We start from the raw sequence: 24170 nt of genomic DNA, 5'->3' as shown, positions 1-24170 counted from the left end.
TTTAACAGCAGGCTTTTTTGTGTGCTGTTTGACACTTGTAAGGCACGGGGACAGTAAGGAAATAGAAAATTTAAAAATAAGCTAGTAAGTAGCTGCTTTGTTTTTAAAAAAAACACCAGTGGTCACCCAAATAAATATTTTAATAAGTTTTTAGGCATAAATTGTGGATTTCAGCTATACACTTTCTTAATAGCAGTAGCCCACAGTGACTGAGCCAAGCTTAAAAATACATGCTCAGTTCTGGTCTAAGCACTTTACGCGTATTAGCTCATTTAACTCTCATAGCAGTGTGTGAGATAGGTACTGTCATTATCCCCATTTTACAGAAAAGAATCAAAGAAAGATTAAGCAACTTGCCTAAGGTCTTTATTGTAGTAGGGATTGGAGCCAATATTTAAACTGGGGCGTTTGGACTTCAGGGCCCTTATTCATAACCAGTGTAGTGTATTGCCTCTTATACCTTAATATTATCATTAATAGTGGAAGTAGGCTGTATGTACTGTATCCCAGGGGTCATATTTGGAACTCCTGAAACAAGAAAATCCCAGGAAGGGGAGACCCCAGGGAGGGACTCGAGGGATGAGCAGGCGCCCCAGGCCTTGGAACCTGGCCCCCTCGCCAGCCTCGGGCTGCCTCTCAGCTCCAGCCGTGGGTAAGGGGAGAAAGAAAATCCCAGGAAATATATTCAGCAGTCCTGTTTTCTTTAGATATGTGTTATGTTCTATATGGAGTAGCTCTTAGTGAGTGTTACGTGAATTAAGTCTTTTTTTTCTTTTTTAAGATGTGAAGGGTCCTAAAAAGCTCTTTCCAGACCTTCCATTTGGAAACATGGATAGTGACCGAGTGGAAGCCCGCAAGAGCCTCTTGGAATCATTCCTAAAGGTCAGCAGCTTCTGTTCCAGCTCTGCTCCCAGTCTCTCTCCCAGACGCCCAAGCCATGGTGAAGAGATGTGGGGACCAGAATTTCTCTTTGAAGTCCTTGTGTCTTTTGCAGCAACTCTGCGCCATTCCTGAGCTCGCTAACAGCGAGGAGGTGCAGGAGTTCCTTGCCCTGAACACAGACGCGCGCATCGCCTTCGTCAAGAAACCGTTCGTGGGCTCCCGGATAGACAAGGTGCGAGGCGGGCCACCGGGGTCGGCCTTAGCTCCTAGCGGTGTACAGGCTGGGTCTGAAAAGCACGGGAGGGGCGTGGGAGGGGCAGCACAGAGGAGTGCATAGAACATGGGCTAGATTTTCAAGACCTGTTGCCAAATATTGGTTAGATCATCAGCTTCCTGAATGACAGGGAGCAACTATGAGGACACAGTACCCCTTACACAGTCAGTGCACATGTTTCCTGGGGGCATCATGACATTATTACTCCAGTGGAGGGAGGTAAGGGTAGATCTGGGCCTCCACAGACAGTGGGGACAGGAAGGGCTCTTCTGGAGCAGAAGGTCATTCCAGTGTTGGTCACTCGGGGAAGAGAGCCCTAAGACAGGACACTAAGCTGGATTTAGATCGGTGTAGTGGTTCTCTGCTGGTGAGCAGTGTGAGAGAATTGCCCCTTCTTTAGGAGGGTGTCTCGGAACCTTTGGAGATGGTCGGAGAAGGACATTTGTGTAACCGTGTGCAGTGACTACCAACTGGTTTTAGAGGCTCCAGGTCAGAAGTCTGAGGTTTATGCTTATCAAAACTGGCGTATGTTTTAACAGGTTAGAGAACACTGACTCTGGCAGAAGAGGGCTCTCCCTCTTCTCATCTAGACTTCAGGGGATAAAGTGATAAATTGGAATGTCATGTGGTAGGAGTTAGGAGACGTTCACTGCTCTGAGGAAGAACTGCAAACTGGAAAGGGATAGACGAGATGAGATCCTCAGAGTTCCATGCGGATGTGTTTGTCCACACACACGTGTTCCTTCATTGATTGTTTTCAACGTCTGCCTCCTGCACACCTGTTTAAAGCCCTGCACTGTACTAGTTGCTCGTGATACAGGCGTGGACAAGACAGGTTCGGACCCTCCCTGCAGACTGCGGTTCTGTGAGCCTGGAGAGGGAGTCGTGTTTTGTAAGCTACTTAATCCACATTCATACTTTTCTGGGTCCCTTCCCTGGTTTCTGTCCCCTGGCCTTTACTGTGGTCCTGCTCAGCCGTTTCTGCCTCGTCGTGGCTGTGCTGGCTGGGGTCCTCGTGGGGGCCTCCCCGGGTACAGTGGGCCTGGTGCCACTGAGCCAGCAGTGTTAATTAGGCACCCGAGGGAAAGGAGGTGTTTCCTTCCATTACTTTGATATTTTAGGGTTTCATTTATTTCTTTATTTTTCTTTTTAGCAAATGTCTACATGTCATATTCCCATTCTGAGAAATAGAGATAATTCTTACTCTTCAGTGAGGACTGTTTTATCTTTTTAAGTAAAGAAGTTTATAGCAGCTCCATTCCTGAATTTTAACCTGAGTGATTTTTGTTATTCTTTCTGTAGTTAAGGAAGAGAAATTGTTTGAATTAGCAGGAAAACCAGTTTTTTTCCTCTGTGAATTGCTATGAGCATTTTTGTATTATATTGCTTCCAGACCTTAGTTCTTATTTTGATAATCTTCCTCACTTTTCCTTTTCTTCATATGTTCCTCTCTATGTTACTTCCACTCAATCACCTCTTGGTGAAAGGATTACCAATTTGGAAACTAAAAATCATTCTTTTGGATGAAAAGAAAGAAATTGAACAAGGAAAGTATTTCACAAGCCTGCAGAACTCCCAGATTTTTATTTTTCCCATTGTTTTGGCTTCTTTTCCCATGGCATTGTTTGTCTTAACTCTCAGGGAGAGGATTTTTATGACCACAGAGAGGAGGGGAGAGCATGGGCACTGGGTCGTGAGCTGTGCCTGACTGCCGGCAGATGCGGCTCTGCTGGATGAGCAGCTGCCTGCCCGGCCCGGGGCACACAGCCCCTGGAGAGAGTGCTCCCTGGGGTGCCATCTGACCCTGCGTCTCTGACCCCTGCAGACCGTGGTGAGCACGATCGTGGACACCTTGAAGACAGCATTTCCTCGCTCCGAGCCCCAGAGCCCCACCGAGGAGCTGAGTGAGGCAGAGACAGAAAACAGACTCCAGACAGAAGGCAAGAAGGCCAGCAAGTAAGAAACCCTCTCCACTTCGCACCTTTGTCCCCAATTTTCAGCCAAAGCCCACCCCCACTCTTAAGCCCTAGAGGAGAGGGGATGCGTCACGTGTACCAGTTTCATGCAGAGCCAGGCCCCAGCCTCCTCAGCGCTCCACCCAGAAGAGCCTGAGGCCCTGCGCAGGAAGCCTCACTGGGCGTTTGTCCTGCCATGGGAGCCCAGGGCCCAGCTGCCCGGGGGTTCCTGTCCAGAAGGAAACTCTAGCACATGGATATTCTCCTTTTCTGTTGTCCTGGAAAATTGAGATGTTTCTTTCCTTTTAAGAATTGAGGTTTATGACTGATCTCTGATTGCCATCATTTCTGGAAATCTTGGCTCAGAAGTTGAATACCAGAGCAGTGAACAGGAAAGGGCTAGAGTGGACCCAGCGAGGCCGGATTGGGTAACTGTTACGGCCCTCTGCTCTCCCCTGCTCGAGGCTCCCAGGTGCTCTGGGAGAGCACGTGGAAAGGAAGGACCCCGCCCTGAGTTTCCTGGACACATCCTATCTATGTCTGGGCCACTATGGAGGATAAGAGAATGTGTGTGTGTACATCTGTCTGTCTGTCTTTGTCTCTGTTCACGTTTCACAGGCCGGCAAGAACACTTGCAGTTCTTAGCCTCTTCTTTTTATTGGGCCCATATTTTGAAGGGTGACCATGATGCTTGTGCTTATAAGAACCCTATTCCTCAAAACTTTCCTATTGTCTGGAGCACAAGGGGGACAAGTGGATGTGCAGACAGGCGCGGACAACGACAGCCTTGGTCCGTGCCACTTGTCTGTTTAACCTTCAGCAGATTTGTCACGAGTGCGTAGTGTGTGCCAGCTGCTCTTCTGGCCTGTGGAAATATGGCCCTGACAGGCTGGTCCTTATATTACATTAACGGAAGCCCTTTCACAAGTGCATTGTGGGCACAGCTGTGTGTAAGAGTTGCACGTATATTAAGAATTGCCAGAATATGTATTGTTTGGGGGGTTTCAGGGCCAGGTCTCTCCTGGCGACTCTGACCACAGTAGACGCCCAAGATTAAGTATGTGTTCTTGTTTTGAGGTATTAATATTTTCAGCCCTTTGTATGGGGCTCAAGACCGTGAATTACATACTGTTTCTGCTCTTTATTTCTGTACCAGGTCCAGACTGAGGTTCTCATCCAGTAAAATTTCTCCAGCACTGAGTATAAGTGAGACACACGAGAAGATTCTCTATTGTTTCCGGGAAGGCGGTGTGGTAAGAGGTCCCTAGAGAACTACCTGCGGAGTTCACGGCTCTGATGCTGACCCTGCGGTTCAGGGGCTTGAGACGTTCCCAGAGTCAGAAAGGACGCAGGTGCCGTATGAAGACTTAGCCAATGTCTGGGTCTCTGACTTGTGTTCTAGGTGTACTTCCTCCAAGCAGTTTGGAATTCCTGAAGTTCCAGGCTAGCAGGTTGGCTTCCCAAGGGTGGTGGGCTTGGGATAATGGATGACACAATGAGAAAGCGAGTTCCTGGAAGAAAACCCAAAGTTTCTGTGGCAAGTGAGACTACAAAGGTGTTGTTTTCCTTGCAATTTAGGTAAAACGTAAAAGCTCTCCTTAGCTGGTCAGAGTCAGTTGGGTCCCCTACTCGTGACACTGCGGGGAGGGAACAGAGGGACCCCAAGTGCTGCAGTCGCCCTCCTGCTCTCCACATCCTCGGTGACCTGCCCCTGGCTCTTTCTTCAGGAGTCAGAGATCCTCTCCACATCTGGGATGGAATCCTTTATTGAAAAACAGACGAAGTTACTCGAGATGCAGCCAGCGGACGCCCCAGGGAAAGATTCCGAGCAAATCTCCGAAGGGTGCGTGGCTGGTCACGTGTCGGACGCAGCCCTGCCAGCCCAAGACCTCGGCAGCAGTGACCCAGGTAAGAGGCAGCAGGAGGCCGGGACGCAGTCCACCTGGGACTTGTGGTCCCTGGGAGCCGTCGCTTCAGCCTCTCTTCTGAGCAGGCCACGCGTTAAACTCTGACGTGTGATGTCCTATGCCAAGTGCTCGGGTCAGAGAGGACTCAGGCTCAGCCCCAGAGCTGAGTCGAGCAGAGGGACATGGCCCCAGAACAGGGCGTCCCAGTCCAGCAAGGTAAGATCCGGGCTTACAGTACCGTCCCTCTTTCGTGCTCTGGCATTTCTTGGTCTACTCCCTATCCTTAGAAACTGCCTTCCCTTGGTGTCTGTGGTACCACTTTCCTGGTTTTCTTTTCGCCTCTCTTGTGATCCTTCCTCAGTCCCCTTTGTTGGCTCCTGCTCCTTCTAGAGCTTTATTTTTGGCTCTCTGTTCCTACTCTGCACACTCCTCCAGGGCGACCTCATCTGTGCCGTTGGCTTCAGCTCTACACGTGTGCGGGTGATGCCTGAATGTTGGCCGTGTGTTTCCAGTTGCCCACTGGACATCTCCGCTTAGATACACTGCGGGGCAGCTGAAGTACAGCATGTACAAAATGGAATTTTTCTTTTTCCCTGTTCCTCCGGTTTCATTACTGCTGTGGCGGGTGACACCACCAGTTACCCAGGGCAGAGCAGGGAGGGGGAAGAGTCATAAGCGTGTGACACAGGGCACGTTCACTTCCCAGAGGTGCAGGTGCTTTCTACAGAGCAAAGCTGGGAGCCCTGGATATTAGTACGTTTGCGGGGCTAGAACTCATAAAAAGAAAGCTTTTTAAAACCTCCAAGACAAAGGCTCCCACCGAAAATAAAGGATCACAAAATCTTGGGTTCAGGCGAAAGAAGGCCGGTTTCACCGTTGTGCCTCAGGTGCCCACATCAGTCACCTGGCCTCTGCTGTGTGGACCTCAGCTTAACTGTGAGAACGGGGTGTGCCACCCCAGCCCTTCACACACAGCTCGCTGGTTGAGTAAACGAAGTGTTAGGACGGCAGGAGCGCCGGAGGACTGTAGAGACTCTGAATGAGATGGTGAAACGATGTACTTCTAGCCAAAATCAAGCCTTTACATTTTGAACATCGTATCTCTACAGGGGTAATTCATGCCCGAGCCCTTCTTCCCGCCCTGAGACTCAGAATGCTCACGTAACAAGTGACTTTCCACTGTCTTCAGGAGGACTTGGTGCCTTGTTTGCTTTTGCTTATTTTTTCCTGCTGTGACTCGTTGTCACCACATGGTGGCAGCTGTAGGTAAATTCAGACCTGAGAAGATAACAGAGTTGAGGAGGGTGCGTCGGGCTCGGGATGGTGCTGTTCCTGAGGAACTGGAGCCCCCGTTCTGAGCAGATGACTAGAAAGCACTGGCGCCAGCACCCTCGATACACAGTGCAGAAAGCAGAAAGCTATGTTGGATGGGGTTAAGAAGAAAGTAGGATTCGATTCTACCTGATTTGCCCACATTTGAAATCGTGCATCTTCTAACAAACCCTTAAGTGGCCCGGAGAATGCCATTGTTCCCAGACTAACAGAACTATCGATGATTAATTATAATATTAGTCACAGCTGTAGCACCAGATACTGGAAATTCGCTCAGGAACATTATGTATTTCTGGGGCAGTCTCCTGGGAAGCAAATCAGAGGGGACCCCATTGTGGGGCCCGGGCACAGGGTGAAGGAGGGGTGCTTCCGTCCGTGAAGTCCACCTGCTCCAGGAGTCAGCCTGGCCTGGCTGCGAGCTCATCAGGGGCCCTTCCAGCCCTGGGGACAGGAAAGAAAGGAATCATTGTGGCATCTTACCAAAGGTGCAGTGTTCTTCCTAGAACCACGCCTGATCTCAAAATCAAACGGAAGTCTCCTGGATCTTACCCCATCAGCTCCATGTAATGGAGATGCTTTCAAAGCAACTTTTTTACAGAATGAATCCCATGTCTGCTGCCCACAACATTTCCATGGTGCTTTGTGGAGGCGAGTGGAACAGAAGGATAGAGGAGACTAGGCCCTGCCAGTTCCAGTTAGTCACCAGTTGTGAGCACTTACTTGGAACAAAATGTATTCAGCTTCCTGGGGGAAATACAAAAGAAACAGAAGCTAAGTAGGCAAAGTAATTAGATGCAAAATTTTTTTAAGAGATTAAAAATTTTTGCTAAGTGATTGTGGAACATGAAAGAATTGTAAAGGAGTATGGAGCCTCTCACTAAACTTCGTAGAAATGAGGCAGACATCTCTGACTTGACTCCAGGTGGATTACAGACACGTGAGAACGATGTGAAGACGGCGACAACCCAGTGCGCCGAAATGCGCTCCTCGATCACAGGTCTCTGACTTACTCTTGGTGCCTTTTCATCCCCAGGAGCAGAGACGGAGTTGGCTGACACAGCCCTGGATCTGCTGCTTTTGCTGCTGATGGAGCAGTGGAGATGGCTGTGTACGGAAAACATGCGGAAAGTTCTTCATCTCATCTTTGGGACGCTAATTCAGAGGTAAGACCACTGAGTTCCCCTTCACATCAGAGTCTCAGCTTGGACAGGGTTGGATGTGTGCTTGTCTCCACTAGAAGGGGACAGTGTGGCGTGCAGGAAGCCTGTGGCCGTGAGAGAAGAGCAGGGCTCTGTTCCAGGGGCACGAGCATGAAGGCTGCCCACAGAGTGTCACAAGGCTCTCATCCGTCAGCTTGTCTAAGGTTTGAATGGGCCTGCTTCCGCAGGCCTTCTGGCATAAGCCCTAAGTCACAGGCACTGCCTGTGATCTCAGACTACTTCATCTGAACTCTCCCTACACTGGGCTCAGTTCTCCACCCAGCTCTACCCCAAGCCCTAAACTGTTCACACTGTTCCAGTGGGCGTGTCTCTTAGCTGACAGGACACAGCCCCTGTGACAGTGAACAGTGAGAAAGACCAGGACAGGGCGCGTGAGTACTCTCAAAACTAAGATGATTTTCTCAGGAAGGGGGTACGTATTCACAGCGGAGGAGGTGCTGCTGGCACGGATGGCAAGGAGTAGAAGGTACCTGGGTTTAAAACTTGGACCTCACAATTCAGGCCTTGCAATCCCAGCATCACTTGAATCTCCTGAAGGAGCCGCACAGAGTTTTTAGCTGCTGACTTCCTCACCCTGAAACTGATGCAGCTTTGCTAGACTGGAGAGGGCCAGAGGCGCTGTCTCCGGACCAGGCGGACACACACGGTGCTTGAGCTTTGGCCACTCTTGCTCTGACCTCCCTCGCAGGAGACATCCTGGCAGATCTCACACTGAGAAGAGGCCAAGTCCTGAACCCTTCTCCTAGCATGTGGCTCATGCTAATAGGTCACTCCAAAAATAAAAGTTAATTTTAAAAAAAGTTGCGTATCCTGCAGCGAGTAGGAAATCCATTAACAAGCAATTAAATCTCCCCTCCCACACCTGAAGCTACCCAGGATCAGGGAGACTTAAGGCGTTGTCTTTAAGGACCAAGTGGAAGAAGAGGGTGCATGTTTGCACTTGCTGAGTGCTTATCCTGTGCCGGCAGCTGACCTCCGTGGACATACTTTTTTAGAGCAACCAAGTGAGGTAGGTGGCCCCATCGCGCAGAATAAGAAAATAGAGCTTGGCAAGGTCAGCTGACTTGCCCGAGGTCATAGTTAATGACAGAGCTGGAGTTTGAAGCCGGGTGTGCACAACTCTGAAGCCAGCGCGTCCTGTGTAATCACAGTCTGAAGGCTGGTCTCCGCGGATGCCACATATCAGATGCTGACTGGTCTCTGCCTTTAGGTTCCCCCGTCCATTCTCCATACTCAGCCCTGTCTCAAGACCGCTTTTTCTGAAAAGCAAATGTGAACGTATATCCTTCACTTAATACCCTTCAGGGGTGCCTTCTGCCTGCAAAAGAGATTTTTCCAGCATGCTTCCCAGAGTTCAAGGTTCCACAGAGGGCTTCAGAAGCCAGCTTGGAGGCCAGGGGTCCTGAGTGGACCGTGATGCATAAAGCAATTCCATTTTCATCAGCTGAGTAGACTGGGGATCTGGGTAAGGTTTTGTTTGAAAAGGGCTCCACTGTGTTTTAAATATATACTTATTTATTATATTACAATCCCGGCTCCTTTCTTACGTGGAGTGATCTGGTCCCAACCTCATTTCTGGTTCTCCCTCATGCAAGCCGTCCCCCGGGGCCTGAGCTCTGATGACTCTTCCTTCAGGTCTTGTTCATGCTGTTGCCTGTGCCTCCGTGTCTTCTCCACTCATCCTTCTCTTCGCTCCCTCTGCCCCAAACTTTCCCTCTTTTTGTCTACTTAGCCTACTGCTAAATATTTTTCAAAAAATGAATAATCAGTGCCATTCTGTGAAATTTCCTAAGGCATCCCCTCCCATTTTCCCCCAGAACTAAGAGGCCCTCTTCTCTACTCCCCATTTTGATAACAGTACTGATCACCGTGTATTAGAGAAATGGCCCACTTTCCCCAAACCTAGTTCTCCTCAGCTGGGGGGCAGTTTTCCCCCAGGGTGTCTGGCACTATCTGGAGATATTTTTGGTTGTTGCGTCTGGGAAGGGAGGCAGGGAGTTACTTAATCTGGTGGTTGGAGGCCAGGGGCGCCACTGAGAGTCCTGCAGGACACAGGACGGCACCGCCCCCCTCCGCCGCCCTACCCCAGTATCAGCAGCATAAAGGTTGAGAAACCTTGCCTGGACCAGCGGTTCTTTAAGGGCCAGAACCAGCCTTTGTCCCCATAACGTACACACGGCCTGAGACAAAGAAGACACTCATTTAGTATTGAATAAAAGAATGACCATTTCCCTTCTCAGCACCTCTGCACTCACAAGTCGAATCTTCATGTTTTGCTCAGTCCCTTGTGAACGTTGCTGACTGAGCCTTCATTTCGCTGCTCCCTCCAGCGGGCTTCCCTTTGCTAATCTTCCAAGTGCTTTCCGAAAATGGGACAGTCCTAAACGAGCTCACGTATCATAGTTCATCACACCCCCCCAACCCCACCGGAGTTATTTACATCATAGATTGGTTTCAGAATACAAGATGTTGCTCAGTAGTAACGAAAGTATAGATGAGTCTGGAGAAATTCAAAAAAAGATTGAAATTCATATATTAAATAGGTAGGAAGGTTACCTGAAGTTTGAATAACTCAGAATATTAAAGAACTTGGGCGAGAAAGGAGAGAGAAGTATATTTTGGGAATTATGGAAAATCACTGAAGAAGTGGTATTTTCCATAGCTAGGGTTCTTGGAGCTTTAAAACAGGAAGCTTAAACCCAAGGGGATTGTAGGCTGCAAGAATTCCAAGCCAGGTTGCGTCGCCTCAGAGCAGTGATGATAAGTTCTCTCGCGACAGGGAGAAGGCAGGGAAGTGCAGGGGTTGGGATGTGAAGAAGGAAGTAGGTGATGCTCTGGAGAGTAAGCTATTTCCTGGCCTGACTGGTAGGAACTGGCGAGGCTGGGCCATGGCGTTGATCCCCCTGTACCTTAAAATACTCCTCTCCAGTTGGGGGATTGTTCTGGTCTTATTCCTTTATTCGTTGAAAAAACACTAAGGGCTGGTCAGTAGTGAACAAAACAGACAGATGTCCCTCCTTTCACGTGTGTTACGGCTTTGTGGTGGTGAGAGCGGAGGGCCTTGTCCGTGATCACAGAGCAAGTGCTGGTGGATGGAGCCAGATGTCACACCCAGGTGCTCCAAAGCCCAGGTTTCTATTCACTGCAGTGGACTGCTGCTCTGCTGTGTTCAAGCTCCCTGAGCTTTGGTTTCCTCGTCTGCAAAGTAGGAGTAACAGTGATGTCTATCCCCAGGTATCTGCATAGAGCACGTCCAGTCAACGTGAGGTCTTCATATTTGTGCTTCAGAAAAGGAAGGAAGGATAAAAAGTATATTCTGTTTCCACTTTCTCCAGTTAGTGGCCCCGATTCACTGCTCTGTTCATGTCTTCAGGGTGCCCCACCCATGTGTCCTCCTGGAGCTTCCACTGCCCCTGTTTTGCGTATCTCTCCGAGTCACACAGGGCAGGGCTTCTAAACCACATGGCGTTGTGAGGTCTTTCGCGGTGACTTTGTGCCAGTGGACTCACGTGTTAACGTGACAGGCAGAGAGCATCCCCGTGTCCGACGGCAGGAAGCAGGCCTCCTGGTCTCTGCAGCGCAGCAAGCACAGGTCCCGTGCACGGTTCAGCAGTGTTTTCCAGGTCCACTGTGCTCCTGGCTCCGTGGGCAGAGGGAGCTGCTGGGACCCTGCGGTGCCCTCGGAGGAGGAGGACTCGGGTTGGGCCGCGTTCCTCGCCTGTCCATCCCCATGCCCGGGAGGGCCGCTGGAGCCACACCTTGGGCCAGCCGGGCGGACGGCTGTCTGGGGAGCGGAAAGGCGCAAAACCCACGTGCAGATTGAGTCACAGACATAGCCCGGGGGAGGGCTTGCAGCCGAGCTTCCCTCGACTTTCTTCTCTTTCCACTTTTTTAAAAAATTGGGTGGCATCTTTTTGTTAAAGGGGGAAAATTCTTACTGTTTTTAGTAAGTTTGAGGGAAGCCAGTATGAGTATTGTGCACGAACAGAACTTTGTGGCTAGTTACTTTTAGAAAACTCCTTGCATCTGTGGTCTGTGACCTGTGTTCATCATGGACATTTCCAGGTGAAGACTTGGTGTTCACTGAGTTGTCTCATACCCCTTCCTGTCAGAAAGTTCTGATGTCTAATCAGACTTTCTTCATGAAGTCCTTTTGGTTTTGCATGAGCTGCAACAGAAATAGAAACACAGCGCTTGTGTTTCTCACCCCAAGCTGCTGCAGACAAACGAGAATTAAGTGAGGAGTCCTGTCCCTCCCTGTCACGGCCTTTCTGTCAGTCTCTCTCTCTATAAAGCATCGTTCCCATCCTTCTAATGGTTTTCATGGGCCTCCTCTCAAATGTCTTACGCTGGGTTCACACTGGTTTTGAAGCTTCCGTGAGGGAACGGTCAAGAAGCCATGGGTGTCCTGGGAGAGGACCCCAGCGCCCCCCAGAGGCTCAGAGGGCCTGGCGCCGGCGGCCCACGGGCTCGCAGCAGCAAGCGCCCGCGCGTGGGACACGTGGAGCAGACAGGGCTTACTTCAGGGTCCAGAGTGTAGACACTGGTCTTGTCAGCTTCAGGATTTACCACCCAGCAAGCTCTGGCTGGGAGTTTACCTGGTGCATACACTGTGCTGAACGTTGTAAGCGGGTCATTTCATCCCCTCCGGAGCCCTGTGAGAGGTATTATGATCCCCATTTCAAAGATGCGGAAACTGAGACCTCCATAGATTGTGGCTGTTTGGTAAGTATACCACAGGCACAGCTTGAACCCATTTGTCTGCTGCTCAGCTGTAGTGACTGTCTCTCAGGATCAGACTCTTGCCGTGTAATTTGAAGGCGTAAGAGCCAGCCCAGAAATCATTGACTCAGCCGTATACGTTCCCCAGGTGGGGACTGTCTGTCAGTTTGTGAGACGGGAACTGCACTTCCACACACGCACACCCGCACGTCACACAGCACCCTGCAGCACCCTGAAGTCAGCCCGTGTTACTTGTTCCCTGAACAAACAGCGTGCGTTTTTTATTTTTAAAAAGAGGTTCATGCAGTGTTACATTCTTTGGCTTTATGTGCTTTGCTAAGCAAAGAAGCTGGAATGTGATATCTCGCCAAACTGCAGCACCTCCCCCGTCCACCGCTCATCACTGCCCCCAGGGAGGCCCGGTGTGGCCCCAGCCCTGCCCAGGGCTGACCTCCCTGAGGCTGTCCCCCGTGACTGCGGCCCAGGAGGCAGCATGTTTGTTCTCTCTCTGAAACCACAAGTGTCTGAACTGTGTCCTTTTGCAGCATACTTGGGCTCTCTTTAAGATCTGCACTTCAAAGAAGAGGATACCGGGCCCCGGGCAGTCCCTGCTCCTCGCTGGTCATCTTGACCACACTGCAGTTTGGCCGTCAGGGATGGTACAGCCATCTGGATGTAGATGCATCTCCTTTTTAAAATGTCATCATTTTCCAAGCTCCAGCATTATCATCTGCAAGGAGATAAGTTAATCACTTCTGCTTTCAGCTTTGTGCATTCTCCTTGCGCCCTTAAAAGACCTGTATACAACTGCCGGGGCTGCCTGGGACTCCCCAGCCCGGAGCAGATGCTCTTACTTCGGCCCTCTCTCGCCTGTGCTTGATCTCCCTGCCCCCCAGCCCACCCCCAGTCCCTGGCCTGCAAGGGGAAAAAAAGAGTAAATTCAACCTAATGGCCCTCCTTCTAAGCCAAGGTTGGAAGAGCTCTGATCCGAGCCAGGCTACGTAAATCTCCCTTGACTGTTGATAGTGTGGAGAGAGTCGGGGAAGGGCGCTGAAGAGGAGCCAGATGCCCAAAAAAGGCATTGTTAAGTCAAAGGGAAGTCCTGCACGCATGCGCGCCTGACCTCGTATGTCAGCTTCCGTGCTGGGAACGTCCGATTATGTAAGCAGGAGCATTCCTCATTGGAATTAGAGTCAAAGGGAGGGGAGAAGGGTGGGGGTGGCAGTCTAAGCCAAGGAGTGGATCAGTTACGCAGACCGCTCGTGTCTGAAAACAGGAGACACCGCCCGTGTGCCCGCATGCATCAGAGGCAGGTTTAGGAAGCTGGACGAGGACTCAGACGCAGGCGGGGCTGGAGGGCAGGAGCGCAGATGTACCGTGCGCCACTGGTAGCGGGAGGTGTGGGGCAGGAAGATCCGGCCAAGGTGAGGGCTGAGACTATTATGGGGTCCTGATGCAGAGTGAAGGAATGAGGAGAAGCTGGCCCAGCTCCTTGCCTGGATGCCCAGAGCAAAGCCATGACAAAAATACGAGCCAGGCTAGCAGTGGAGTACACGAATGCCACGGCCCGTGGCTCTGCCCCCGCCGTGGCCCCAGAGATGGCAGCAGACTCTGTGTCAAAAGGGCAGCAGACACATTCCTGGCATCTGCGTCAGGGTTTCTTAAAGAGTGAGTGGAGGGGTGTGTGTGTGTGTTGAGGGCACATGGAAATGGAATAGAGAGGCAGGAGAGTTGGGAAAAAAGAAAATTCTATGATCTGTAGGCAAAAGAAAGTGGAAAAGTATGTGAAGTCAGGAAGTAGACAGAGAGGAAGAAGGAGAAAAGAACGTGCCAGGTTAGGGAAGTCAGCAAGCAGAGCATCCAGGAGGAGATGAAATGCCGAGCTCTGGGCCTGGTGCCGGGCCGTGGAATCGGTTTCTCAGAACAGGGGGCTCTGCAGACCATCGCCCAGGAGCGGTCAGGGGAGGGCCGTGGATGGTGCTGCGCTGCCCGGGGAGGCGCTCCTCGCCCTCAGGGGCGGAGACGGGCGGACGGGCCTGAGCTCTTCTGTGTCTCCTACCCGCTTAGGTCGCTCCCGGGTCCTGCGTGGAGCCCAGCCAGGGGCCTCTTGCTTGGTGGACAGTCCACGTAGCAGATGGATAAAGGGTCGCTGTGACACTGGCTCTGTGCTGTGGGGAGCTCCAGGCCCGCCACCGACAGGGCACAGGCAGTTGCAACAGAAAAGGAACTGATGCTTACTAAGTACTAGCTGTACCGGGGCAGCTGTGGGCTTTGTGTGCTAACGTGCAGCGCAGTTCTGTGAGAGAGACGTACGTTTTGTAAGTGAGGAAAGAGGTACCGATTAAATAACCTTCCCAGAATCCTAGCACTAGTAAGCGCCACACCCAGGGTTCCACCGAAGTGGTCCTGGCCTCAGCCGTGCACCGTCCGTCCCCCGACTGCCTCCCCAGCGTGCAGGCGTCCTCGCAGAGCAGCGCCCCTGGACTCGGCCTCCCTGGGAGTCCCTGTGCCTTGTGTCCGTCTAGTGTCTCTTACTTTCCATCTGACTGGCCTCAGGGACACATGGGTGTGATGGTAGCATATAAATTCATCTTCATCTGTCTTTCATTCCTAAGGGATGCTCGGGCCAGAAGTGGTATGTGCGCCTTTGGTGTGTCTGTTCTGCATCCTGTTCTCAAACAAGAAAAGATGATCAGGGTTAAGATTCAGAGATTCTCAGGAAACACAGGTTATGGCTTTTTCCTTTGCTCCATAATGTCTCTTTCTTTGAGTTCAGCTCTAGGGCCTTGTGGTGTCTTATACCTGATCTCTTCCTATGCGTAGCTTCTGTAGAAAAATACATACTTTTGCAAAAGCCCCAAGATACAAAGTTATCTCAGACTAAGTTTTCAAATTGTCCTGATGGATTATCTCCTGGTCTTCAAAGTCTAGACCCAGGCTGGTTTCAGAGGGGCTGAAATCTGTGGTTTGTAGCAGTGGCTTTGCTCAGGCTGCGCTGTGCTTCCTTGGGGAAGAGGAACGTTACGTGTCCTGTGCCTCCTGCATTAGACCCTGACAAAGGGGGCTAATGGACTGGGCCAGGATGGGCCCCAGCAGCCTCCATTTGTATGAGTGGCCTCCCTCTTGTATTTCTCGGGTGTCTCTCACTCTGCACCCATCTTAGGATAAAGACATCGTGCCTCTCCTGTCGTGTCGTGTACTGACAGTTTCTACTTGAACACAACTTCAAGGTTGTAGCAGGTCGGTGGTAGCTCACTGGCTCTGGGAGGGGGGGGATTCTCATACACTCAAACAAAGATACAGAATTGGTAGCAGTTAAGAAAAAAACAGAATGTCGTGGAATATTTACGTTTAAAAATCTTTTTTTTCCGAGTCAGGTTATTGGTACCTCTTACCCATCTGTGACTGCAAACAGGAGCCTAAGCCAGTTTCGGAGGACAGTTCCGGACTGTGAGCGTCTTGAGGGCAGGGACTGTGACTCCGTCCTGTTGTAGGCACTTGCCTGTGTACATGAAAGGCACTTCACAAATTTTCATCAAATTAATGGGCATCACACACCCTTCCAGCTGAATCAGCCCCTCTCCTCAGCACTAGTGAGACTCTCAGGGGCTCCTCAGCGCTGCCAGGGGCAGGAAACCCAAATGTCACAGCATCTCCCTTACACACCCCTCAGCCAGCCCTGCGTGGGCAGCTCCTGTTCCCAGGCCGTGGGCCATCTCCCACCCCGGGGGCTTTCTCCTTTCCAGGACAACACCGTGCCCTCTGCCACCAGGGGCCTCCCGCTGTGAGGCCCACCTGAGCTCGCCCTCTGCAGGCATCTCAGCCTCTTTCCTGCCACGTGGGGAGTAAGATACGGGCTTTGGGCCAGGCGGGTCTAAGTCCCAGTCCTGTTTGGAGGCTTCCTGTGTGACTTAGAACAAGCCACTTAACCTCCCTTTACCTGAGTGAGTCTCCAGGTGGGACTGGCGCATGAAGGCGGGTGGAGCCCTCGATGCGTCCCTGCCACCTGCTAGCGCTCGGTAGCGTGAGCGCTCGGCCTTCAGCAGGTTCCGTGGGCCATCCCCTTGAGGACTTACTCGCTGGGCAGTGACACAGCTGATGCAGGGTAGATAATACAGGGCATTTCAGTGGGTTTTTGAGAGGGCTTTCTAGTGAGCTTGCGCTGTGATCTGTAACAGCACAGACCCTGTGGGACCGACCGATGGTCTTTTCTGCATCCTTCAAGGCAGGGTCCCTGCCTTCACGTTAGCCCTCCACGCGCCATCCTGTCTTCCTTACGTACCCACTTCAATCTCCCGAGTCACATCGAGAGCAGAAATGCAGTTTCTTCAGAACCAGGGAGCTGCCCCTTCGCCCAGGTACTCCCGACCTTCTTCCTTTCTTTCTAGGAAGCTAACTTTATTTAGTTTGCTTGGTGACCTCTTTACAAATAATTTTTGTAAAGCCTGTGTGAGCTTTGATGCCAGTGTGCACTTAAGGACTTGTGGGGAGCTAGCCCTTCAGACCTGGTGAGCCCCGTTTCTCCTCTCAGGTCCTCTCAGCCCGAGGGAAGCGAGAACCCCTAAGGATCAGTTAGAAATGCTGAACAGCGCGAGGCCAGGTGACGCAGGATAGACGGCAAACACAGGAAGAGCTCATGCGGATTCTTGGGGGTAAATGTGAGGTGGGATTTATAGAGGAAAGTCGGTGTTTAAAGCCGACCCTTGCGAGATAGGAATCACTTAGACTGGTTTAGAGCAAAGAGCATTCCAGGCGCTGAAACGTTTTTAAACAGGGGGAAGGACATTACTTCTACTTGTAAATAAAAGTGCCCTTTAAGCATGTTTTGAATACTCTCAGGGGGCCCCCTTCTGAGTGTGTGCGCGCAGGCACACAGTGGGGCGGCGGGGCGGGGGTCTTTTTGTTTTGTTCACTGCATCGTGGAAAGCCCACCAGCTGCGGCCACTTGGGGGAGCGTCAGGGCAGGGATTCTCCCTCTGGGCACCAGGTGGCGCTGCAGGGTAAGCAGTACCCATTCACCTCCTCTTTTGCGGCAGCCGTGTTTATTTTGCGGCTATAGGCCCTTGCCCTGGTGGTGACAGTCATGGAAACCATTCGCCATCCTGCTCCATGGCTCAGGGCTACTTACCTGACCTCTGCTTCAGGCCACTGACTTTGAGACCAGCCCAGCGTCTGCCCCTTCACCCTTCCCCCTCTGCTCTGACTAGTCTTCAGCGAGCACTTGCTTCTCTGAGCAGCGTGTCCCCAGAAGACGCCCGTTGGAGCGCATCCCACCTCTTGAGGGTTCAGTGCTGGAGCTGATTTGTTGAGAGCAGTTTTGACTCAGGAACACAGAGTGAACAGAGTCTGTGGCTGATAAAATCAGCCGGGCATCTGAAATTGAAAACTGTCGGCAGCACCCTCTGTAAGCTCGCTGCCCTGAACTCAAGGCCTTTTTGGAGGCCAGAGGCCTAGGCACACACCTCCCCGAGGCAGGTTGTCAGCGCTGGATTTCGCTGGTACTGGGGGTCTTGTCAGCCTGCTTTCAGCCAGGGGTGGGGTCACTTGGCTTTTTCCTGTCAACTTGGGTTTGGAGACACAGCCACACGTCAGTGCCTCTTTGCCTCTGTCTTGAGACAGAGACTTCGTCGAGTGTCCGGGTACTGGGGCAGGGAGGGAGCAGGACTGGGGGAAGCACACTGTAACCCAGCACTGACACGGTTATGGCACAGAAGGCTTTCCCGGGGGCAGTTCAGCCACCCCCAGCAAGCGTGGAAGCTGTGCAGATGCGGTGGGTGTGCTGTGTACCTGCGGCTTCAGGGTGGTCCCTCTGCCTCGCCCTCCTCATTTCCAGCCACAGGGGCACCTCCAAAACCTCTCCTCTGCGGAGACTCTGGCGCCGTCACAGCTGCGTCCTGCACGCTCCGTGCCTTCTGTTAGGAAAGGTTTTAAAATCCAGCCTGTGGACAGTTCGCGCCCTGGGGTGGTCCTTCTCCCGGAGGTGGTTCTCTTCATGATGCTCGCTTTCCTTCCCCTGCTCCTCCCAGTGTCTGTCCTGCTGTCTTAGCTTCGACGTCTCTGTCTGAGGCCTGTGCTTCGTTCTCTTCGAGGCTTCCTCTGCCATGTCTGCTTACTTAAATACATCCCTGAGCCTCTCTTCCTCACGTGGCTGAGCGCCCTCTGAACCTGTGATCGCTAGGATTTGCGGACGCTGGGGCCCTGCCTGTCAAGTGGAGCACATACCCCGTGTCACCTCCCCCTCCTCCGCTCCCCTCTGCCCCCCGCCCCTGTAGTGATGGTTTTTGCCCCGAGCAGAGGGAGCCTGGACAGCTCCCTGTGAGGTGAGTCACCGGAACAGCAGGGTCTGGCTGTAAAGTCGCGGCTCAGCTCCTGCTGCTGCCCTGCGTCGGGTCCTGCCCCCCTGCCGAGGGCTCCAGCCTTAAGGGTTCTCCTCCCCTTCCCTGACCTTCACCTGCCACCAGACACAGTATTCATCGGGACGGGTGGGCATTTTACTCAGCCTCCCCTTTCCCACCGCCTCCCTACCCTGGGTGCTGAGACAGGAAAGGGTCAGGGTAGCTACCTGGTGCCTGAGAACAAGCCAGGCTTGCTGTTCTGGCCATGGGAGCCAAGGAAAGAAGAGAACGGTGGCGGCGTGAACCCTGAGCCCCTGCAGGGATGGCATCATCGTTTACAATAGGTAGGTCTAGCTTTAGGAGGAGTTCTGAGATACTGTCTTCCAGTTACCCCTCCCCCCACGGTCCCCTCCCCCGTCTCTGTAAATGCTCAGCACAGAATGGTTCATTGTTCTGACGTCTCCCTCCCTGAGCCTGAGGGGAAACTGAGGCACCAAGTGCGCGGTTCACTCCGGGACCTGTCATCGTTTAGTTCCTGGACCTGGTGGGGTTTTTTAAGAGGCCCAAAGGAGTCTTTCTCTGACACACACAAACACACAAGCACATTCAAAATGTTCTCTTTCTCTCATTTGACCTCAGTGACTTTGGGAAGCAGTCAAGGCAAGAAGTCGTCCGTTTGTTAAGAAGGAGGCCAGTTGCAGAGAGTCCATTCGACTTCCGAGCAGCCAGGCTGCGGGGCTGCTTCCCTGTCACAGCACGCGCTGTGACCCTTGTGGCTCCGCTGGCTGCCGAGTTTCTCTTCTCCAGAAGGGGGCCGGCCCCTCTGATGTGCAGCTGTGGTGGCCTCTTCCTGACAGGACTGTCTCAGGCTTGGAGCAGAGACACGACGGTTGCAGAGACACAGGGAGCCACAGGTTGTGAGAAGACTTCCTGCTGCTGCTTGTACTTGGACCGAACAGATGACAGGCAGAATGTGCGCCTGACTTTGCCCGGCTTTGCGCTCCGGCAGCTCTGCTTTCTCGGAGCTGGACCGTGGTGCGCGGGTAGCAGCGCGGTGTGGGGCTGAGAAAGGCTGCTCTGAAGGCCGTGGTGGGTGCTAGATTTGTGTGATAATCTTTGAAACTGGAATCCTGAGTGTCACAGCGCTCAGATCTAGAACAGGTTTCTAAAGGTCCTCGCAGTCAGTCTCATTTTTCAGTGAACACAGAACCGCCAGGTGTCTCCCTCTTCTTCTGCATTTGTTGAAAAGGTAGTCTGACCGCTGCTTTGGGCCACTTCTTGCGTGAACATTCTGCTCCCTTCTTTTCTTCTCACTAGTTTCAAGTAAGGGGCTGGAGTCAGTTCGCTGCTGCTCCGTCCACTGGGGCACCCCCAGAATACAAGTGTGCCTCACGGTCCTCACAGCCCTTTTGCTTCTGTCTGACTTCAGTCTCTTGTATCCTCTGGGCCTATCTCCCAGGAAAACTGACAAAAACACAGTGTGGCAGTGGTCCCCTCTCCAGGGCCCGCGGGGTGTGCAGGGTCCAGAGCACAGCTGGCCCTCCCTGCCTCCCGCCTGTCTCCCCTGCCAGGGGAGGGCATGACCAGGTGTGAGTGCGTGGATTATTCACAAGGAATTCTTAATTCCAGCTCAGCTGACTCCTTACCCAGTGTACTTGTAACATCACCCTACGGCTGGTGTGTTGGGCCACAGTTTAATTTTAATATGAGCCTAAACAGAAGATTGTTAGGAAAATTAATCTGCCAAACGTTTCCATAAATACGTATAAAATGCCAGATACAAAGGGTTTCTAGATCGTCTGCTTTGTTTTAACCTGTTACCGTCCTCCTCCGAAAGCCCACAGTCAGCTCACTGTCCTCGTGCTGCTTCGTGGGTCGGGACGTTTGCCTTCCGCACAGCTGTGTCTGCGCTGTGGGCCACACCGTGCGAGCAGGGTCGTCTCTTTACAGCGCTGACTCACTTAGTGACTAATACACGCTGATCACCTGCTGTGTGCCAGGCACTCATGTTAAGTGATTAAAATACAAAAAAGACCCCACGTTCCTTCCCTAAGTTCCCCGCTCAGTTGGAGATGCAGCCTCACAGATAGGGAGTTACCGTGTGAAGTTCTTTAGAAAGACCTGTGTACGATTCGGAGAAGGGACTGAGTAATCAGCTGTAAGAGACCCGGGGAAGGTTTATAGAGGAGGTGAGTCTGGGGGGGGGGGGGGGGAAGGGTGAAGGCACACCGCGCGCTGACTGGAGAACGGAGCACTGAAGGCAGCGGGGGGACCTTGCGGTGTGATGGGAGCGCGCCGTGTGGCCAGAGCGGCCGAGAGCGCGCCGAAGGCGCGGTGGGCGCGACTCACACAGAGCCCTTGCACCCTTCAGGGAACAGAGGGTTCCGCCCCCGTCTGGGGGATTTTTTAAGAGGACCCAAAGGAGTCTTTCTCTGACACACACAAACACACAAGCACGTTCAAATGGGAAGCCATTTAGAAAATTTAAATGGGCGATGACACGATCAGCTTTGTAACTCAGAAAAATCGCTTCAGTAGTGCCGTGGAGGACTGACTGAGGCAGCGTTAGAGCCAGGAAACAAGTTAGGAAAGGGTTATACTGACAGTGAAATGATGGGGACCTCAGCCAGGATCACCGCCGCAGACAGAAAGGGCCAATGTGCTACCAGAGGGGGTGTCGGGGCACGGTCACCCAGAGTCGTAAGTGTTGAATACCGATGTGGTTGCGGGGGCTGGTGGACTGGGGCAGGGAAAAGGAGACCCCAGGGACTGGCTGTCTGCCTTGTGGGCCGGCAGAAGGGCTGCTGTCTTTCTGAGCAGGGTATCTGAGTTGTGGTGGTGAGTCTGGTTACTTATTAAATTGGTAGGTTAGGGCCTACTTCTGTGCAAAAATAAATGATGACGGGAGGGAGCGTGGACTGTACTTCTAATAATTTTGAGATTTTTGAAAGAAAACCTGATGGGGAAGGGGCAGATTGTACTTGCATCTTTTCTTCTGTCCGCAAGCTCTGTCTCTGGAAGAAAAAGGAAAACGTGGGATGAATAGTTAACTGTGAAGCTGGTTCAGAGGAAAGGTTTTTACATTTTCTTACTAAGAGTTCTAACGCTGGAAGTTATCCCTGAGAGTTCTGAAATAAGGTTGAATTCATTCAGTAAATATTTGACAGCTTATTACCTGAACGGCACTGTTACAGTAAGCGCCCAGGAAGATGTCAAAACGAAGCGAGACCCCCGCCCCCAAACCCTTACACTCCTAGTCATTTGGCCGTTACAAGGAGCTCAGCCAGTATGTGTGGAGTAAGTGGAACAAACCAGTTAAAACAAGATTCCAGTGAGGAAGGAAGAGAACCAGCATCCAGCGACACGAGGGTGGTTTGCCTGCGATCAGACTACAGGTGGACGTCCGTGAGAAGCAGGGGGGCACGCGTGAGCAGTGCACAGAGCAGGCCTCATGGCGGGCGAGAATGGTGTCTGGTGAGCCTGAGCTCAGAAGGAGCTGATGTTGTGGACAGTTGTTCGCGGAAAGACTTTTTTTTAAAAAAAACACATATTAAAAGCAAGAACAAAGGAAAATATAGGTCAGCTGTTTGGTACAGACGCCGTAGTGTTAACTAGTTATATTGAGAACTCATTGATTTATTCAACAATGACTTGGTCTACTGTTTGCTAGGCTATTTAATTTCTGGTTTTTCCATAAAGGAAAATGGTCTAACAAGAAGAATTGAGCAAACATGAGTAAACGAAAATTTAAGACTGAAATAGGAATGAAAGTAATAAGAGAGCATTCAGTCTGCTTTAAAACTCGTGTTCCTGACGTGGGTGAGTTGAAAGCATTTGTATTCATCTTTGAAGACCCAGATCATTAAGAAAGTTTTCATCTGGAGACGGGCTGGGGTGGAGATGGACGGATGTCTGGCCTTTAAACAAAGGATACAGGTCCCTGACCCTGACATTTATCTTTTGAAATTTCTGAAGCCAGTGATCAGATATGTTTTGTGAACACTCGGGAAGGGAAACAGCGAGCCCTAGAAGCCAGAGAACGTTCCGCGGGCACCCGCCTGCCTGGTGAGCGTGGCTTCTTTCCCTCAGCGGGACGCTCGGGCCATTCAGTGAGAGGGGTGCGCTGGTGTGTCTGCTGTCTGTGAATTTCTTCAGGCTTGTGCCACGTTTTTATAATGTCCACATGGAGGTACGTGGCCTGGACTGTGGCACTTCTAAATGTCCCATTGTTAGTTGGGTGTCTTCAGTCCAAGTGTCTAACAGGTTGAGAGCCCGAAGAGTGGTTTCCAGTGACAGAGCGCTGCATTGTACTTATCCTGACCATCAGTAAATTTGCAAGTAACTCTAATCTTAGCGGTATAATTAATACTTCAGATGACACAAGTCAAGATTCAGAAAGATTTAGAAAGTTTAGAATGATAATCTAAAACAAACAAGATGGAATTAAATAGAAGTAAATACTGTAACTCAGAATTCAGATTTTTAAAATTACACAAGCACAAAAGGGCAAGCTGAGGCCTAGCAGAGGGGCACGTGGTTTTCTGTTAAGGTGCATACGTGGGCCTAAGGCTCCAGCTGGCTGCAGACTCAGTGTGAGTCCGTGCTTTGATGTGTGTGCCCAAAAAGCCAACTCCGCCTTCTGACTGTATTAATAGAAGTATGGTGTCTGGATCAAGGAAGGCACTGGTCCTCTGCATTCTTTGCTGCTCAGGGCACATCTGGAGGTTGCGTTTGGGTTCTGGGTCCTCCATTTTAAGAGACTCTGACAAAGCAGCACACAGCCCGAGGATGGAACCAGGGTGGGGAATGGTTCCTTTCTCTCCTTCACTCGTCTGATATTGAGAGTCTTCTGCGTACTCAGCTCTGAGGTCGGTAGAATCAAGGGTGTATAGCTTGTGGAGGGGACTTAGCAGAGAAATAAGAGCTGAATTTAAAAGTGCAAAGTGTTGTCTTTTGAAAGAACTTTGACCTAGTAGCTTTAATATCTCCTGTTAAACTTCTGAGGGCAGAAGTAGGAGCAATGACCAGGAGTTACGAAGAGGCAGGCTTTGGTGGCCCATCTTTGAGAAGCATCCCTAACGCACTGAAATTATCCTTTTCAGGAATCAAGTAACTTCCCCAAAGGCGCATTCCTAGTTGGTGGCAGAGTTAGGATAAAAGCCCAACTCTGGATTCCCAGGCCAGAGCCCCTGGCTCTGCCACGATATTACACAGGGGAGTTCTGCCTGGAGAGGAGGCTGGACAGGGGTGAACTCTCCCTTCCAGCTCTAAAGCTGTATGTGTCTGTAAGCCTTTGCTACAAATAATCCCTTTTTTCTCAGTGTTTTCATTCATGAGTTGGTGAGAGTTGGTGAGATAGGAATGGATAACCACTAAGGCTCAACAGAGGATTTCTTTAACTTCCTTGATAAAAAATACTTCAATTCTTAAAACATATTAATTTTATATCTGCAATAAAAATTTTTCGTGGCTAGATATAAAACTGTGGCGCTCAGATTCTTAAATCGTGGTGTTTGGGCAGTATTTCATCTTCCCTTGAAGCA

At 51.4% G+C, this 24170-nt stretch overlaps 1 protein-coding gene across 3 annotated transcripts in view; it reads left to right on the top strand.

Moving 5' to 3' along the window:
• The window catches only part of SNX19 (sorting nexin 19), a 39927-nt gene that overhangs the window by 4452 nt on the left and 11305 nt on the right, over positions 1-24170 (top strand). The window contains exons 3-9 of one of the 3 annotated variants that reach the window (XM_074356933.1): positions 782-882; positions 995-1114; positions 2982-3112; positions 4268-4364; positions 4839-5019; positions 7384-7513; positions 19267-20028. In XM_074356933.1, coding sequence (XP_074213034.1) covers positions 782-882; positions 995-1114; positions 2982-3112; positions 4268-4364; positions 4839-5019; positions 7384-7513; positions 19267-19693 — 1187 coding nt within the window. In that variant the 3' untranslated portion in view covers positions 19694-20028. Of the gene's footprint in view, positions 1-781; positions 883-994; positions 1115-2981; positions 3113-4267; positions 4365-4838; positions 5020-7383; positions 7514-8438; positions 8580-19266; positions 20029-24170 lie in introns of those variants that run through there. The other 2 variants (XM_074356935.1, XM_074356934.1) reach the window with 2 other exon arrangements.

The sequence above is a fragment of the Camelus bactrianus genome, chromosome 33, assembly GCF_048773025.1.
Source record: "Camelus bactrianus isolate YW-2024 breed Bactrian camel chromosome 33, ASM4877302v1, whole genome shotgun sequence".
Classification (NCBI taxonomy): Eukaryota; Metazoa; Chordata; class Mammalia; order Artiodactyla; family Camelidae; genus Camelus; species Camelus bactrianus.
This window is presented reverse-complemented; position numbering and strand designations above follow the sequence as displayed.